The following is a 15,222-nucleotide window of genomic DNA, read 5'->3' on the forward strand; positions in this document are numbered from 1 at the left end:
ATGACAATGAGGTGTCACCTCACACTTGCTACAGGTTGCAAAAAGTAACAAGTACTGGGGAGGATGTGGGGGAAAGGGAAACAGTCCATTGCTGGTGGGAATGCAGACTGGGACAGCCACAGTGGAAAACAGTATGAAATCTCCCTTAAAAAAAATGGGCCCTGGCCAGTTTGGCTCAGTGGATAGAGCGTCGGACTGAAGGGTCCTGGGTTCGATTCCAGTCAAGGGCATGTACCTTGGTTGTGGGCATTTCCCCAGTCGGGAATGTGCAGGAGGCAGCTGATCGATGTTTCTCTCTCAATGATGTTTCTAACTATCCCTCTCCCTTCCTCTCTGTAAAAAATCAATAAAAAACATTTTTTTAAAAATGGAACTGACATTTTACCCAGCAAACCACTGCTGGGAATATCTACACTAATATAAGAGAAATATGTAAGTTGGTCATCATCCCACTACACCCACCAGCCAATCAGGATGATTATGCAAATTAACCCAACAAACATGCCAGGTTAATTTGCATACAGGCCCAGAGCAAAGACTGAAGACGACTGGAGACTGGAGAGGCTTGGCTTCTCTGCTGCGGCAGGAGTGGAGTAGCCAAGCCTCAAGGCTAGGCTTCTCCCCTCTAGCCGGACCAAAGGCCTGGTTCCCGGGTGGCAGAGGAAAACCTTTGCCGGCAGCTAGGGGAAGGAAGGCCTATTGTGCAAATCTTCATGCAACGTGGCTCTAGTGTCTTAAGAATCCAGAAACAGGAATCAGAACGAATATATGCATCCCTATGTTCATAGCAGTGTTATTTACAACTAGAGGCCCGATGCACGAAGATTCGTGCAAGAATAGGCTTTCTTTCCCCTGGTTGCTGGCACTGCCTTCGCTCCGACTGGAGCCGTCTTCGCTCTGGCCCAGAGCCACCTTTATGCTTTCGCTGTGGCTCAGAACCACCTTTCCTCCTTCCCACGCGGCTGGAGCGGCTGGGGCGGTGTGGAACGCCTGTGTCGTTGCCGTGGCGACGATGCAAGCATGCCACTCGGCACCTGCATATGCAAACTAACCCGCCATCTTTGTTGGGTTAATTTGCATACTCCTGATTGGCTCCTGTGCATCATGAAGGTAAGATCAATTTGCATCTTTCTCTTTTATTAGTGTAGATAGCTAAAATCTGGAACAGCCCAAGTGCCCGTCAGTAAATGAGTGGATAGAAAAGCTATGGTACATTTACACAATGGAATACTAAGCAGTTGTAAATAAACATGGATCTCTTATGCTTTGCAACAACATGAATGACCTGGAGAGTATTATGCTAAGCAAAATAAGGTAGTCAGAGAAAGACAAGTATCACATGATGTCACTTATATGTGGAATATAATGAACAAAATATACTGACAAACAAAATAGGTCCAGAGACATGGAAGCATGGAACAGAGTGATGAATCTCAGAGGTAAGGGAAGAGTTTAACCAAACAATGTATATGACTATATAGATAGCCCACTGACACAGAGAGTATTGTGGTGATTGCCTGGAATGGGGCTGGGGGAGGTTTGAGGAGGGCAAAGTTTGGAAAATGGGGGACATCTCTGATAGCTGCATAACACCAAAAAGATCCTACAACCAAGATACTCTATCCAGCAAAACTATCATTTAGGCCTGACCAGTTTTGCTCAGTGGATAGAGCATCAGCCTGCGGACTGGAGGGTCCCAAGTTCAGTTCCACTAAAGGGCATGTACCTTGGCTGCGGGCACATCCCCAGTAGGGGGTGTGCAGGAGGCAGCTGATCGATGTTTCTCTCTCATTGATGTTTCTAACTCTGTCTCCCTCTCCCTTCCTCTCTAAAAAACCAATAAAATATATTTTTTTAAAAACTATCATTTAGACTCAGAGGACAGATAAAGAGCTTCCCAAACAAGACCTCTATTACATGAAATGTTAAAGGGCTTCTTTAAGAAGAAGAAATTTAAAAATCAAAAATATGAACAATAAAATGTAATAAATACATACCAACAATTAATTAAATCTAAAAAACAATAAATGAACAAGCAGAACAATAACAGACTTATAAGTGCTTACAACTCTTTCAATTTGTCCAGCAGGTCTTCTGGGTTTACCGGAGACCAAAAAAAAAGAAAAGAAAAGAAAAGAAACAGACTCATAGATGCAGAAAACATTTTGATAGTTGCTAGATGGGATGGATGTTGAGGCGATGGGTGAAGCATGTGTTACAAAATAGTCACTGAGATCTAATGTATTTGACACTAATAACTTTGGTGTCAAATGGGTACTAGTTTTATCAGGATATTCACTTAAGAAGTTATAGGTCTAATCGCCGGGGTATACACTTGAAACTAATATAATGTATGTGAAGTGTAATTGAAAAATTAAAAATAATTTTTAAATAACAAAACTTCAAAAATTAGCATAAATTGATGGTTTTGTCTGTAGGTCCTAACTGGAATTAAAGACCTTGATGATGCCAGCACTAGAATAGTATCCTTTTTTATAGTAATTTGTTTTCTTATCTTTTTTTATCTTCCCGGAGTAGGTTCTGACTTATTCTGGAGAGGAATGGGAGGTAATATTAGTAGGAATTCTTGGGAGGCCAGAACAAACAACCTGCGTATGGTGAGTATTTGTATGTTCGTATTGTCTCCATAAATAGATACTTTGTTATCTTTGTATTAATATACTAGAGGCCCTCAGCCCAGCCTGCACCCTTTCCAATCTGGGATCCCTCTCACAATCCGGGACTGCTGGCTTCCAACCGCTTGCCTGCCTGCCTGCCTGCCTGATTGCCCCTAACCGCTTCTGCCTGACAGCCTGATCGCTCCTAACCACTCCCCTGCCACTGTGATCGATGCCTAACTGCTCCCCTGCCAGCCCGATCACCCCAACTGCCCTCCCCTGCAGGCCTGGTCCCCCCCAAAACTACCCTCCCCTGCAGACCTGGTCGCCCTTAACTGCCCTCCCCTGCTTTGTTGCCCCTAACTGCCCTCCCCTGCAGGCCTGGTCCCCCCCAACTGCCCTCCCTTGCCTGCCCAGTCTCTCCTAACTGCCCTCCCATGCAGTTCATCTTGTGTCCACATGGGGGCAGCCATCTTGTGTGTTGGAGTGATGGTCAATTTGCATATTACCTCTTTATTAAATAGGATGCCTTTTGTAAGAATATTGGCGTAAGGTATGAAACTTAAGACACCCCCTAACCACTTTTGGGTGAAAGAATGACAACTGAGAACATGATTTAAACACTTAGAATTACAATGTTGAAAGGGAACTTTGAGGTTATTTGATGCAACACACATGGTACAAGTGAAGAGACAAGACCATCCTAATTCAGTCACTGGTCCGAGTTCAGGCATGTGTCATTAAGTAACAGGGAATCACAAAGGCTTTTATGTTTTTATGTTTTTCTAGGATTGTCGGAAGAAACATAAAGATGCCAAAAGGAGAGTGAAACCAAAATAAAGTGTCATTATGGGTTTTGATACTGATTGTGAACAAGATTCACCTGTGGAAATTCGGTGACCTAGAAAATAATTTTAGCTAACAAGAACTTGGAGTTGAGGAATATTCAAAATCCAGCTAATGGATACCTTCCGGTTGTTATTGCTATGTTTTTCTATGGAGTTCCTGTATTTCTACCTAAGTACTTCAAAAAAAATTAAACTGAACTTTTTTTTGTTAATGAAGCACAAGATAGTCCCTCAAAAAAAAGAAAACTTTTTGTATGTAATCTCGTTGCCCTCCATCCTCAATGACAATGGGCATGTTCTGATACAATCTTTACATAAAGCCTTTTATAATATGTGGGTCAGCCTGGCCGGCGTCGCTCAGTGGTTGAGCGTCAACCTATGAACCAGGAGGTCACGGTTTAGTTCCCAGTCAGTGCACATGCCTGGGTTGTGGGCTCTATCCCCAGTGTGGGGCATGCAGGAGGCAGCCGATCGATGATTCTCTCTCATCATTGATGTTTCTGTCTCTCTCTCCCTCTCCCTTACTCTCTGAAATCAATAAAAATATTTTTTTAAATGATAAAATATATGGGTCAGGGCACTTGTGTTTTTCAAGTTAGGTTTTGTGTGAATTTTGGCTACTTGATTATTTATTTCTGATTGTACCAAGTAAACTTTACCTCCATTCTATGTTTTTTGTTTTAAGAGATTGAACACAAGTCAAACTTGAGTTTTGTACTTGCTTTCTGGTGAGTAGTGAACTGAAATGCAGGAACTTCCAGACCAGCGTTCTAGGAGAGTCCTGGGAAGACCAGAAAAGGACAGCAAATAGAGTTTTCCTATCCTTCACCTCCAGGAATTGATAGAGGCAAGCCCATCAATCCCACAATTCTAGTTAGAGCAGAGGCTTATGAAAAATCCAAGTGTTTGAAAGGTATGTAATCACAGTTAGGCGTCAGGACCCTAAGTCCCTATAGGGAGGCAGATTTAATACCTTATTAGATCAACTGGGCTAGAATGAAGACAATCCTATCAAACTTAGCTCTGTACAGCAGTGTGTTAGACTTGGCCTGTGTGGCTCAGTTGATTGAATGTGGTCTCCTGCACCAAAAGTTCTCCATTTGATTCCCTGTCAGGGCACATATCCAGGTTGCAGGTTCGATCCTCAGTCAGGATCTATGCAGGAAGCAACCAATTGATGTCTCCCTCACACCACTGTTTCTCCTTCTCTCTTCCTCTCTCTCTAAAAATCAATTAAAAATAAAACATTAAAAAATTGTGTTGTATAAATCCCAAGGGATTATCATTGAAACTGTGTATTTCTGTGCCCTAACCGGTTTGGCTCAGTGGATAGAACATCGGCCTGTGGACTGAAAGGTCCCAGGTTCGATATCGGTCAAGGGCATGTACCTTGGTTGTGGGCCCATCCCCAGCAGGGGGTGTGCAGGAGGCAGCTGATCGATGTTTCTCTCTCATCATCGATGTTTCTGACTCTCTATCTCTCTCCCTTCCTCTCTGTAAAAAAAATCAATAAAATATATTTTTTTAAAAAAACTGTGTATTTCTGAAATTAAGCATTTATTGATTTACATCTTGATTGAATATAACTTAATGAGGGCTGGAATGTTGTCTTTGTTATGTCCCCACTGCCTGGAATCATGTCTAGCACATAGTGGGTGCTCAGCACATAATTTTTTAATAAACAGGGTCCAAGGGACTAAGTAGCCTAAGAGTCAATCCTGTGTTTCCAATACCTCAAACTTCACGGAGACTGGAAACAACCTCTCAGCAGAATAAATAATCCAAATGTTCCACCTTGTGTTGATGTCTATTTCATTTACACATTCTTATCTACTGCTGCATAACAAGTTATCTCCTTAACAATCATTTATTGTTCTTACAAAAACCAATTTGGTCAGGCTCCTTTGGGACTATTCATCGCTTCTCCTTGCAGTGTCTTTGGCATGGCTCTGCTGCAACCAGTGAGTCCATTTCTAGGATGGCCCACTCAGTGCCTATCATGAGTTTTTTCCCAGCATGGCAGCTAGGTTTTGGGATCAGGAAACAAATGCCACCGGTCTCTTAAGGCCTAGCTCAGAAATGGCTCAGTCATTTCCACTAGAGTCTAGGTAGGAACAAAACACTGAACCCACTTGGGCTCAATGGCTGTGGACATACACCCTCACCTCTCAGTGGGAGGAGTTTTCGTTTGTGACCATGTTTAAGTCTCCAAAGCAAAAGTGATACCAAGTAGCTTTGCCCACCCCCAATTCCTGAACCCCAGATACAACCACCTTAAACAGTTTGATGTTTCCTCTGAATTTATCTCCATATTTCTACCTACTATGCTTATGCTGTGGTTTCTTGGTTTTTCCATTTTAGAGATTACCTATTGACATCCTACTCTGACAAATGAAGATTTACCCCTGGCCGGTTTCGCTCAGTTGGTTGAGCATTGTCCTGTGCACCAAAAGTTTCAGTTTCAATTCCTAGTCAGGGCACATGCCCAGGTTGTGGGCTCAATCCCCAGTAGGGAGAGTGAAGGAGGCAGCCTCTTGATGTTTCTTCCTCTCTCTCAAATCCATTTTTTTTTAAATAAGAAAAAAATAGTTTAATAAGGATTTAACTGTAATCCAAGTAGAATATTTTGGCCACATTTAACCTTGTCCTAGAATCTTTTTTTCACTTGCTCAACTTTCTATATTTAGTCCTCTCATGTTTCCCAACGATGCCATAAAGTGTGTCTCACTACAATTTTTAAGTAATCAGACTCATCCTCCTACCCCTTTTTCCCTGGTCTCATCAGTCTAAGAGCCTTCTGCCCTGTTCTAAGCTAGACTATGTAGACGGATGATAAAAATGAACTGGGCAAGGTAGCAACTTAAGGAATGCAAAGACTTAAAATACACTCCAAGTACTTCTGGTTAAGAAGCTGAAGACACACAACTGATAAATGTGTGTGTTTTCAAGCAAGTTAAGTTATTGAGTCGCAATTTACCCCTTTGAGTAAGGACATGAATCCTGCCTTACTCTAATCCCTGATACTTTGTAGAGTTTTCTTAAACCCTAATTGACTGTTGAATGAATGTTACACAGATTATCAAAATGTTCTTAAACTTAATGTTGTGCTTTCTACATATTCTTGGCCAGATCAATTAGTAGTTGTTTTGTCACTGTTAATGGGTACAGTAAGCAGTTACATGCAAAATTATTCTCAATTTGTCAAGGCCTAGAATTTCCTTTATAGTCTCTGGTGCCAAAGCCTGAGGTCTACTACCTTTGCATGGCTCCAGATTCTCTCCTATTTTCTTAAATGTATGCTTTATTGATTTTATTTTTTTAAATATATTTTATTGATTTTTTACAGAGAGGAAGGGAGAGAGATAGAGAGTTAGAAACATTGATGAGAGAGAAACATCGATCAGCTGCCTCCCGCACATCTCCCACTGGGGATGTGCCTGCAACCCAGGTACATGCCCTTGACCGGAATCGAACCTGGGACCTTTCAGTCCACAGGCCGACGCTCTATCCACTGAGCCAAACCGGTTTCAGCTGTTTTATTGATTTTAGAGGGGGAGAGAGAAAAATCAAAGATGAGAATCATTGATTGGCTGCCTCCTGCACGCCCTCTTTTGGGGGATGAGCCCGAAATCCAAACCAGCAGATCTTAAGGTGCCAGGGAGACATGCAGCACAAACAAGTAAGTGAGCAGATAAATAAGCAAATAATTTTTTTTTCATAACGGGAAAAGTTTTTAAGACTGGTTAGCAGAAATTTCTTTTTATCTCTCCATATGGCCATTTACCATAATTTATGCAGTAAAATCCAGAACTCTGTGTTAGGGTCGCTAAAGGAGGAACGCCCAAGGCCAAAAGGGGTAAAGAATGATGAATATATTAGGTCATCTGGAAACCAAATGGTTGAGCCCCAAAATGCCGATAGCACCCAGAAACAGGGAGTGGGAGATTTTAAAGGACTCTAGGTGGCTTTTTCTGAGAAGAGAATTCTCTATCCGAGTCCTAAGGAGAAAGATAATGGTCTTAGCAAGTGGATTGTGGTCTTAGCAAGTGCTGAGCAAAAGGGAATGTTGGTTGTGAAGTGGAGTAAAGTTCAGTTGCCAGGGTAGGGTTATCCATTCAATTATTTGATCAAACCTAACATTCCAGCTTTTTTGCTTTATGAAATAGGGATGAAAGTCATATCTTTTCATAATTACTTCCTGCTGAGTGGGGATGTCAAGATCACAGGGGAATGGACTTGTTTAAAATATAGTTTTATTGATTTCAGAGAGGAAGGAAGAAAGAGAAACATCAACGATGAGAAAGAATCACTGATTGGCTGCCTCCTGCAAGCCCCCTACTGGGAAACGAGCCTGCAACCTGGGCATGTGCTCTTCACTGGAATCTAACCTCGGACCCTTCAGTCCACAGGCCGACACTCTATCCACCAAGCCAAACTGGCTAGGGCAGGGGTATGGACTTTGATAGTAGTCAACTGGATGAGGGGTTGCAGCAGCATAATTTCCCCAAGAGACTGGCTGGTGAAGGCTGGAGAGTGTCCTTTTGAGTGACTGGGAGGTAAAAGCTGGTCCTGAGGCTGCCACAGTGTCACTTGTCTGGTTTTGCTGCTTTTCTGGGCCTGGAGCTGAAATACAACTGAGACCTAGATGTTGTTTTTAGGGAAGAAAAGATCAAGTGTCTAAGCTGCCTAACCTGGTAGAGACAAACCGTTTTATAAATTTTATTATTGAGGCAAAAGCTAGAAGAACAAGAATTATGGTCTGGTGGAAGGAAGGAAACATTAGTTTGGATGGTTGTAGACTACTATACCAAAATGAGGCTTATTCTCTTAGTTTCAATTATCGTTGGTTTAGGAAGATAGACTTTACTAGATGGCTGTGGACTGCTTGGCATCTGGATTTTCTAGATAGTTGCAACTGCTTTTTACTATCTCAGTTTCCCTATTCTGCTTGTCCTGGCTCACAGGCCTGTGTCATTTATATAACTTCCTTTTAACATTTCTCCCTACAAACCTTCTATAACTTTCACAAACCGTCTTACAACTTTCACAAACATTCTCTGAGGCCTTCTTTTGGGCTTTAGCCTTGGCCTGATCTTGCCTTTGTTTTTGGGTTTGGGTCTCCTCGTCTCTATTATTAAAGACATTTAAGGCCAGGATAACAGGGTCTTTTTGAGAGGTTTGTGAACCTGTGTCTATGTTTGAAATTTGCGGCATATGTTGGGGGCTTATTGGGATATAAAATGAGTGTTCACAAGAAGGATTCCCTCTGGGGAGGTGGGGTCCTTTTTGAGTCTGGCAATGAGGCAGGTGATTATATGGCTGTGGAGGCAGTGCCCTGGAGAATTAACCTGATAGGCCAGTCTCAGGTCAGTTTGGGGGACCATGTCAGCATCCTCTCTATGGAGGGCATTGGCATGGCCATGAGCTGCTAGCCAGACATGCTCCTTCTATTCTGGGGTGAGAGAGGACAGGATGACACAGATGTCATGCCAGATCAGGTCATGTACTGGGTCAGGTACTCAAATTCCTTAGTAAAGGTAGTGGGGTCGGTGGAAAAATACCTGAGATGCCTCTCAGTCTGTGTGAGGTTGGATATGGAAAATGAGATGTGTACCTGGCCAAACTCTCGGCCCTGGTCACCTCTCAGAAGGGCAGGACAGGGGGCTGGAGGCTGGGTTATCTGGGAACAAGTAAGAGTGGGGCTTGGTAAGGAGGAGAAAGAAGGGTAATTGCAGAGTGTAAAGAAGGCCTGGGTGTAGGGGATCTCTGACAACTTCCCATTGCAGTGACAGAAATTAAGTCCTGGAGAAGGTTAAAAATCTTGGGCCAGTGTGAATCATTGTCTAATTTATCTTGTGGATAAGGTGCTTTGTTCAGACCTCCATGGAAAGGCTGAGTGTGTTCAGATATGGAGGAGACATGCCAGAGGAGTGGTTTTTGGGGGGATGGAAAAAAATTCCCTGTGGTGTAAATTAGGAAGAGGAGGTAAGCAACACAGGGAGACCCGGGGAGCAAGACTAGAGGGAGGGCATCCCCACCATCTAGTCAGGCTCTGGAGAGAGGAGGACGGTCTAATCCATGTGGCAGGCATCCCTTGTGACAAGGAAGACTGTGGAACCTGGTCCCAGGGCCGAAACCAAATTGAAGAGGATTTCTGGCCTAGTGCTAGGTCTTTTGTCTGAGATGACAACAAATAAAAAATACGGAGGGGTGATCCAATTGTCACCTCTCGGAGATGAAATGAACTGGGGTTGAGTGGGGGGTCAGCAATGGGAAGGAGTGGTCCCCAATCTGGCACCCTTCTTGGCTGGTTGGGAGGGAGGCCTAATCAAGGCTGGAAATCATGTCACCCAAGTAGGATTTGGAGGTAAGCCCAGGTTGAGCTGCCACTGCCTATTGCTCTCCAAGTAGCAAACTCAGGGTGATTAAAGCTGGGGCGATGGCTCCCCTTCCCCATGGATCCCTCCCAGGTTTTGGCACCAAATGTTAGGGTCGCTGAAGGAGGAACACATGAGGCCAAAAGGGGTAAAGAATTATGAATTTGGTCATCTGGAAAAATGGTGCCAGCCCCGATATGGTGCCAGCCCCCAGGGGCAGGGAGTCCGAGTTTTTAAAGGACTCTAGGCGGGCTTTTTCTGGGCAGAAAATTCTCTGGGCAGGTCCTAAGGAGAAAGATAATGGTCTTAGCAAGTGGAATGTGGTCTTAGCAAGTGCTGAGCAAAAGGGAATGTTGGTGTAAAGGTCAGTTGCCAGGGGAGGGAGTATCCATTCAATTATTTGATCAAACTTAACACTCTGGAGGTGGCACTGAAGGACACAAAAGGGGAAGCTTCCCTGGAACACCACTGACCACCCTCTCCGGCTCCTTTCAGACATAGCATAGTGGCCTCCACCTTTTTCTGAGAAACAGCAGGGTCTCCTCAGATGGGCGGGTCAGGAATTGCAGTGTGCATCAGAATTGTCCAGGTGCCTGTTAAAGTGCGGCTTTGTTTAAAGGTCAATTTTTTAAATGATTCATTTTAGAGAGAGAAACATTTACTTATTATTCCACTTGTCTATGCATTAATTGGTTGATTCTTGTCTGTGCCCTGACCAGGGATGGAACCTGTAATGTTGGTTTATGGGGATGAGACTCTAATCAACTGAGTGCCCGGACAGGGCAGAAATGTTGCTTTTTGTGAGCCACGTCCGGAGACAGTTCCAGCAGGCCTGCTCTGTATTCTGGGCCTCTGCATTTTTGCCAGCTCCTGGGTAATTTGGTGAAGGTCTGCACTAGACTGAAAAACAGCCCTAGAGCCCAGGCTGCTTTGGGGACTGGTGCTCACAGCCCCCCAGTACAATGACCGAGGCCACTGCCGGGGGACGTGACTGGTCCCCTGCACGGGGATGTGAGCATTGACAACCGCGAACACCTGAGTGACAACTCCCAGTCTGGATGCAGCCTTAGAGCCTCCACTGCGTGACTGTCACCACCAGTCCCCACTCCGGAATCGCCCAGCTCTCTTCCCAGCACGCACCGCAGGGCCTGACCCTAGAGCCCAGAGCATCCAATCGGCGTTGGGTTTGTTGCCTGGTGCCCTCCGTCACGCGCTGATTGGCCGGTGCGGTGACGTCCTCAGCTCGCGGTCCGGCCTTGCGTCACCTCGGTCACCGGGCGCCTCGTGTGCGGTTCTTCACGGGCTCCCGTCGTGGCCCTCAGGTACGGCGCGTCGGGAACATGGTGAACACAGTTTGGTGGGGTTTTTGAATGTTTTTACTGGGCTGTCGCTTAGTTGCGCGCCTATCTAGTTCCAAAGAGGAGATTGGGAGGGTCAGCGGGGCTGAAGACCTGGGAACCGGCCGAGATTGCAGCCCTGGGAGCTCCCCTTCCTAGGGCCGTGGCGGGAACCCGGACCGGGGGCGGGGAGGGGCGGCCTTGGTGGGACGGAGCTTGCCGAGGAGCAGGCGGCGGGCTCGGTTAGGAATTACTGGGAACTCGGGGTCTCCCTGAGAACCACGAGCGGCGTGCGGGCGGGGCCGGGTAGCGGGCGGACGTGCGGTGGGCTTGCGGGTGGGAGGAGGCGGCTTCTCCGAGCTGCGATGGGGTTGGGGCCTTGAACTAATCGGTAGGAGTTGAGGTCTTGGTGTTTGGCATAATAATGCAGTGATTCTTAATCTTTTGCGCAGTAGTAGCTCCCTACAAAATGCTATCAAAGTTATGAGCCATCTTCATCATTCTCATTTATTCAAAAAAAGTTAAAAAAAAAAAAAAAAGGTAAGCCCTGGCCGATGGGCCAACGGTTACAGCATCGGCCCGGGGACCTAAGCGTTGCGCGTTGACACTCCTGGTCGAGGGCATTTACCTCGGTTGCAGTTCCTACCCCGGCCCGGCTGGGCTGCCCATGTTTCCCTCTCTCTGTCTCTCTCTCTTCCCTCCCTTCCACTTTCTCTACAAATCAATGGAAAGATATCCTCGGGCGAGGATTTAAAAAAAAAAAAAAAAAGTTCAGCTGCGTATTCCTGACTGGTCAGAACAGCTGCAGAGCCTTGACGTTCACACTGCCATGTGCGCGCGAATCCTGAGGTCTTGGTGAGATGTAGGTGCTGACTCCCGGTTCAGAGGGGGCTGGCCAGCTACTCCCACAGCCCCCACAGGCCTGGCAGTCACAGGGCCAGCCGTGGGGGCATTGGAAGCGACGAAATAAAGGTGTTGGTAGCTGAAGATCTAGTCTTCCAGTGCGATCCTGAAATGGTCCTGAAAAACGGTACTGAACGAGTAGGACCTTGAAAGGCTGGAGGTGTAACAAGAGCAGAAGGTCCAAAATGCCCCTAACTTCTGTTTAAGCCATTTAATGGCACACTCCACTCAGAAATGGACAGTAAATTAAACGGCCACTGGTACTTCACTTACTTTTTTCCTATATAAAACTGTTGCATCTCAAAAATAATGGAAAGAAAAAATCTCTTGTAACAAACTTTTTGTTTTGATGACATGGCTCAGTCTCTGTGATTAGGCTTTGGCGTTTTCAGAATTTCTCGTTAGAAACCCCAGACTTCGATAGTTATTGAATTGTTAAGGTTTTCCATCTTCTCTGTTGTTTTCTCGTTATCAGCTATCCTGTCCCCTTCCAATCTGCTGTTGGCTTGGAAATCTGGTCACCATCTTAGTTAGGATTATAAAGTAAGACTACATGGGCCTTGAGGGGGAACAGACATGAGGATACTCAACCAGATAGTTGAGCCCTGGGGTGGTCAGGGTTTCTACATGAGATTATTAGCAAAATTCTTATAAGGACACTTTTAATACCTCTCACTAGAGACTGAATCAGAGAACTCTAAGGTTTGTCCTGTCAAAAAACTACAAGCAATAAAAAGGATAAAATAGAAAATTGGAATGAGCTGGTAATTATTTGAATGTGAGATTCTCATCTTTTTAGCTTTCAAATTTTTTAGGTCTCATTCTTCAATAGCAACTTACTGTGATTGAAGTTTAACAAATGAGGTTAAAGAGATGAGGTTATTTCAACAGAAGTGCTTTCTGTCTTGTGATTGTAGGTACTAATTCTTACTATTTTTAAATATATATATTTATTGATTTTAGAGAGGAAGGAAGAGAGAGAGAGAAACATCAATGAGAGAGAATCATTGATCGGCTCCTCCTGTTGAGGACCACAACCCGGGGATATGCCCTTGAACAGAATCAAACCTGGAACTCTTCAGTCCACAGGCTGATGCTCTATCCCTGTGCCAAACCTGCTAATTCTTAACTATTTTTGAGATTCTTAAAATTATTATTATTGAATTTATATTATCATTAGATAGAATTCCCAGGATTTTTTTTTGTTTACTTTTAAAAGCATATTGTCTACAATTACTAAATGTTACATTGTAGATGAAAAATTGGTGAATAATGTGATTTGGACACAAGTTTTGCAATAATTTAAAAATACCATGTATCACCATCCCCAAGAAATGGAAACAAGAAACTCAACATTCTTATCCTACCCCCAGGCATCAAGTCATTACCCAGTCATATTTATTTCTCCTTCAAAATAAAACTTGACTCTAACTTGTTAAAAAATAACCAAAAAAACTATGTAATAAAAGGATAATATGCAAATCAACTGAATGGCTTAATGACCAGTCGCTATGACACACACTGACAACCAGGGGGCAGACACTCAACTCAGGAGATGCCCCCTGGTGGTCAGTGCAGCAGAAGCATGGCTCATAGCTGGTGAGCCTGGTGAGCCTGGTGAGCGCAGGGGTGGTGGTGGGAGCCTTTCCCGCCTCTGCCGCAGTGCTAAGGGTGTCTGGCTGTGGAGGGAGCAGGCCTAAGCCATCAGTCGGACATCCCCTGAGGTCTCCTGGACTGCGGAGGGTGCAGACCGGGCTGAGCAACCTCTCCCCTCCCCCAGTGCATGAATTTCGTGGACTGGGCCTCTAATAAATATCCCTGTTCTAAACTGTATATACAAATAACTGGATCAATGACCTAAATATAGGAGCTAAAAATTCACAACCTTGTTTAAGGTAGTGGTTTCTTTCTTTTTTAATTTTTTCTATTAATATGTTTTTATTGATTTTCAGAGAGAAAAGAAGGGAGATGGAGAGAGAGATAGGAATATCAATGAGAGAGAAGCACCAATGGGCTGCCTCCTCCATGCCCCCCTAACTGAAAACATTAGGTCCACACAAAAACATATATTCATATTTATAGCATTGTTCATAATAGCCAAAAAGTGGAAAGAGTCCTAATGAATGGGTAAACAAAACATGGCATGTTGATACAATGAAATATTCAGTATAGAAAATAATGATATCTACACTAATAAAAGAGAAACATGGTAATTAGCATACGACCACTACCCTTCCCATTGGCTAATCAGCATATCCTTATGCAAATTAACTGTCAACCAAGATGGCGGCCGGCAGCCAGGCAGCTGGAAGCGAACATGAGGCTTGCTTGCTCCAGGGACTGCAGACTCCAACATTCCCCGCCTGAGTTGCCGGCCTCTGAGCTACAACTCTAAGAAACTATGTTGCAAACATAGAAGATAAACAAAACCCCAGAAACCAGCTTTCAGTCAGCCGGGATCTCAGAGCTAGAGTTATACATTGTTTCGATTATAGCAGTGGAAGCCTCAGAGCTAGAGCCAGAGCTAAAGCTGGCCCAGAATTAAAAAAAAAAAAGAAAAAGAAAAAAAGGAGTGGTTGGGAGCTTCAGTCAATTGCCAGCCTGAAAGCAGCCCTCAGCTCCTCACCCAGACTGGCCAGGCACCTCAGTGGGGACCCCACCCTGATCCAGGACAACCTTCAGGGCAAACCAGCCAGCCCCCAGGCCTCTATCCTATATAGTAGAAGGGTAATATGCCTCCCAGCACTGGGATCAGCGGAGCCGCGAGGCCTCCTGGCACCGGATCAGCGTGACAGGGGGCAGCGCCCAAACCCCCTGATCGCCTTGTGGCTCTGTGAGTGACAGGGTGCGGCGTCCCAACCCCCCCCACCCCCCCACAGGACCTGCTCTGTGTGTGACAGGGTAGAGCCATAACCTCCCATCGGCCCTGCCCTGAGTGTGAGAGTGGCGGCGCCCCAACCCCCTGATCGGCCCTGCTCTGTGTGTGACAGAGGGCGGTGCCCTAACTCCCCTATCGGCCCTGTTCTGTGAGTCACAAGGGGGAGCTCCCCAACCCCCTGATGGGCCCTGCTCTGTGCGTGACATGGGGGAGCTCCTCAAACCCCTGATGTGCCCTGCTCTGTGCATGACAGGGGGGAGC

At 45.1% G+C, this 15,222-nt stretch overlaps 2 protein-coding genes and 1 pseudogene across 3 annotated transcripts in view; all 3 read left to right on the forward strand.

Moving 5' to 3' along the window:
* The window catches only part of NOL8 (nucleolar protein 8), a 37,649-nt gene extending 32,392 nt beyond the window's left edge, over positions 1-5,257 (forward strand). Inside the window, exons 16-17 of the mRNA XM_070400952.1 lie at positions 2,539-2,618; positions 3,408-5,257. Coding sequence (XP_070257053.1) covers positions 2,539-2,618; positions 3,408-3,458 — 131 coding nt within the window. The 3' untranslated portion in view covers positions 3,459-5,257. The remainder of the gene's footprint in view (positions 1-2,538; positions 2,619-3,407) is intronic.
* LOC138999025 (U7 small nuclear RNA) lies at positions 2,057-2,115 on the forward strand (annotated as a pseudogene).
* A 5,825-nt stretch (positions 5,258-11,082) lies between the features above and the next one.
* Positions 11,083-15,222, forward strand: part of IARS1 (isoleucyl-tRNA synthetase 1) — a 117,620-nt gene continuing 113,480 nt past the window's right edge. For both annotated transcript variants that reach the window (XM_070400891.1, XM_070400892.1), the window contains exon 1: positions 11,083-11,165. The gene's annotated coding sequence lies outside the window, so the exon portion shown is untranslated. The remainder of the gene's footprint in view (positions 11,166-15,222) is intronic.

This window comes from Myotis yumanensis, unplaced genomic scaffold, assembly GCF_028538775.1.
Source record: "Myotis yumanensis isolate MYYU_CA2020_CCGP unplaced genomic scaffold, mMyoYum1.0.hap1 SCAF_21, whole genome shotgun sequence".
In the NCBI taxonomy this organism is placed as follows: domain Eukaryota; kingdom Metazoa; phylum Chordata; class Mammalia; order Chiroptera; family Vespertilionidae; genus Myotis; species Myotis yumanensis.